Source organism: Pteropus alecto, unplaced genomic scaffold (assembly GCF_000325575.1).
Source record: "Pteropus alecto unplaced genomic scaffold, ASM32557v1 scaffold34, whole genome shotgun sequence".
Taxonomy (NCBI): domain Eukaryota; kingdom Metazoa; phylum Chordata; class Mammalia; order Chiroptera; family Pteropodidae; genus Pteropus; species Pteropus alecto.
The window spans coordinates 6,665,385-6,668,119 of NW_006435763.1; the positions used below are offsets into that span (position 1 = coordinate 6,665,385).

A 2,735-nucleotide genomic window follows, 5' to 3' on the forward strand; every position below is an offset into this window, starting at 1 on the left:
TCGCTTGTCATCTTTCAGTCGTCACAGCCCGTGAAGGGGTTTGTCCATGATGAGTTTCTGGCATCGGGTCAACCACGGTGTTCTAGTTCTAAAGACATTTTTCTTTTTCCTTACAGGATTACATTAACTGTGCCGAAGTGTGGGTCGAGTACACCTGCAAACATTTCACGGTATGTGTGGCTACGGTGTTGTTTTGGAAAGAATTATATATTTTTTTCGCATTTATAGTAAGGAATAAGTCTAGCTTAGGCATTTTACAGTGATAATTATTCTTAATTTATAAAAAGCGCATCTTTTATACCAGAGCGTGATGGAACATTAATATGTGTGCAGTAACAAAAGTGTCCCACACGCACGTGTGCATTTGGGAGCCGCTGCGTCATGCAAAGTTAAGCGGTCTTTTCACGGTAAGATACGTTAGACGCTTATATGCCAAGGTGCATTGTGACTTTCCATGGGGGTCTAAGAAGCAGTATTTCCCAGACTTGCACGTAATTATTTTCTAAGCACACAATGACACTTCTTTCCCGAGGCCCAGACTGGAACTTGTGAAATACTGGGCTTGTCACAGAGCAGAGACTTAGCAGAAGAACTGATTCAGATCCCAGAGTTGCTTATTTTAACCAGCCTTTAAAAATTGAAGCCTAGCAAGCATGCAGAAAGGCACATGCATTGTAAGTTTGCTGCCCAGTCAATCCTCACAAGGTCCACCCAGATAATCGTCGTCCAGATCAAGAAACAGGAAGTCACCTCAAGTCCCCCAAACTCCCTTCCCCCCGTCGCAGGCCCCAGCCTTTGGAAGTGGAAGGGCCCACCGTGCTGGCACTCAGTTCCAGAAATGGGCTTCACCCTGCTTTGAGCATTGGATAAACCCTGGTCTGTTGATTTTCTTTTGTCCAACTTTTGTTTCACGTCTTACTATGGAAATTTGAAACATGTGATCGCTTTTATACTCATCGCCCAGAAATGGCCAGCTTATGACAAGTCCTGTTTCATTGACGTCCTTAGCCCTTTTCTCCCCACTCCTTGATTATCTTGAAGCAAATCTCAGACGTCGTATTTCATGTCACTATTTTAGCGCATATCTGTAAAATATAAGAATTCCGTTTTCTGAAAAAAATCCCAATATGTTATCCTAACTAAATTAATAATGCTTTAATATCATTAAAAATTAGTCAGCGCCTGGATTTCTCCAGTTGTCACATAATTTTTTTTTTTTAACAATTGATCTGTTTAATCCAGATTAGAATAAGGTCCGTATATTGGGACATAGGGTCTTCGGGTTCTTTTGCTCTGTAAGTTCTCTCTCTTTGCCCCTCCCTTCCCTCTTTTTCTCGGTAACTCATATATGTCGAAATTGGGTCATTTGTCCTGTGGAGCTTCCGTAAGTTACATCCCTATGGCGGCATTCAACGTGTTCTTTTGCCTTCAGCATTTCCTATAAATTGGCAGTTAATTCTGGAGACTTAGCTTCAAATTTGCTTTTTTGGCACCGTGGCTGCTGGTGCGGTGCTCCTCCTGGGACATCGATGGTATCCGTCTCTCTGTGGCGTGAGCACGTGAAGCACGTGGCATCTCATAGTTTATCAGAGGTTGCAAAATGGTGACATTCGGAGTTACCGTGTCTTCTCGGTTTGTTGTCTGGGAAACTCGTGTAAAGCGAGGCTCCTCTCGTAGTGTTTCGTCACCCTGAAGATGCAGTCGGTACAGAAAAGGTAGCACCGATGCCCGTTTTTGTCCCTCGACTAGTTATTTACTAGTTTTCAGAAGACGAGTTCACCTCCCCACACCGCAAAGGTGACCGGCGAGTTGTGGTTAGTCTTGGCGTCTTTAGGAAGTCGTGCATTTAAGCAAACTTGAATTCTATTCTCATGGATGCTCAGTGGTCCCACCTGTGTCCAGGCTGGCTTCGGAGTCCTCAGACACGCCATCTGTCGTCTTTGATGCTTGCTTTGCTTTCTAAGCTGTTCCAGTCTCCTCTCCATATTTCTTATCCTGGTTTTCGAATCAGCTCTTTTTCCAAGGAACTTTAGTTCCTTTTAGTGCTGTCGTCAGATTTTTTTTTTTTTTGCTGTGTGATCTTGGCTAAGTCACTTGACTTCTCTGAGCCTCCATGTCCTCATCTGTAGAGCGGGCGTAGTGATGTCCATGCTGGGGAGTGTAATGAGCATTAAACCAGAGAGTAACATGATGGCAACTCTTTAGATAACACAAACTGTGGGCCGGGCACTTTTCCTGTGAACCAGGCAGCCTCAGAGCCACCTCGCTAGGAGGTGTCACTGTTCCCGTATAGACCAGAGGCCAGCACACTTTCTGTAGAGGGCCAGACAGTAAATGCTTGAGGCTTTGTGGACCTGTACGATCACTGTCACAAGTGTCCAACTCTGCCACTGCAGCTTGAAAGCAGCCACAGACAGTACGTGAGTGAGCACGGCTGCGAGCCAGTAAACTCCATTTACTCCCACCGAAATTTGAGTCTCCAGTGCCTGTTACGAAATGCTGTTCTTTTGGCTTGACTGTAAAAACCGTTCCTAGTTCACGGGCTGTACAAAAACAGGCATTGGGCTGGATTTGGCTGTGGTTGGCCGACGCCTGATACACACGACAGAAGGGAAGTGGCCATTGGGTCACCTGGCTTGTAGGGAGCAGGTCTCTGCTCTTCCCACAATGCCTCACTGGTCTCTGCAGCACCCAGGGAGGGGCCTGGGACAGGCAGGTGGGGAGGGACTTGGCCA

At 45.9% G+C, this 2,735-nt stretch overlaps 1 protein-coding gene across 1 annotated transcript in view; it reads left to right on the forward strand.

Moving 5' to 3' along the window:
• The window catches only part of VPS35L (VPS35 endosomal protein sorting factor like), a 122,786-nt gene that overhangs the window by 60,038 nt on the left and 60,013 nt on the right, over positions 1-2,735 (forward strand). Inside the window, exon 22 of the mRNA XM_025046103.1 lies at positions 117-170. Coding sequence (XP_024901871.1) covers positions 117-170 — 54 coding nt within the window. The remainder of the gene's footprint in view (positions 1-116; positions 171-2,735) is intronic.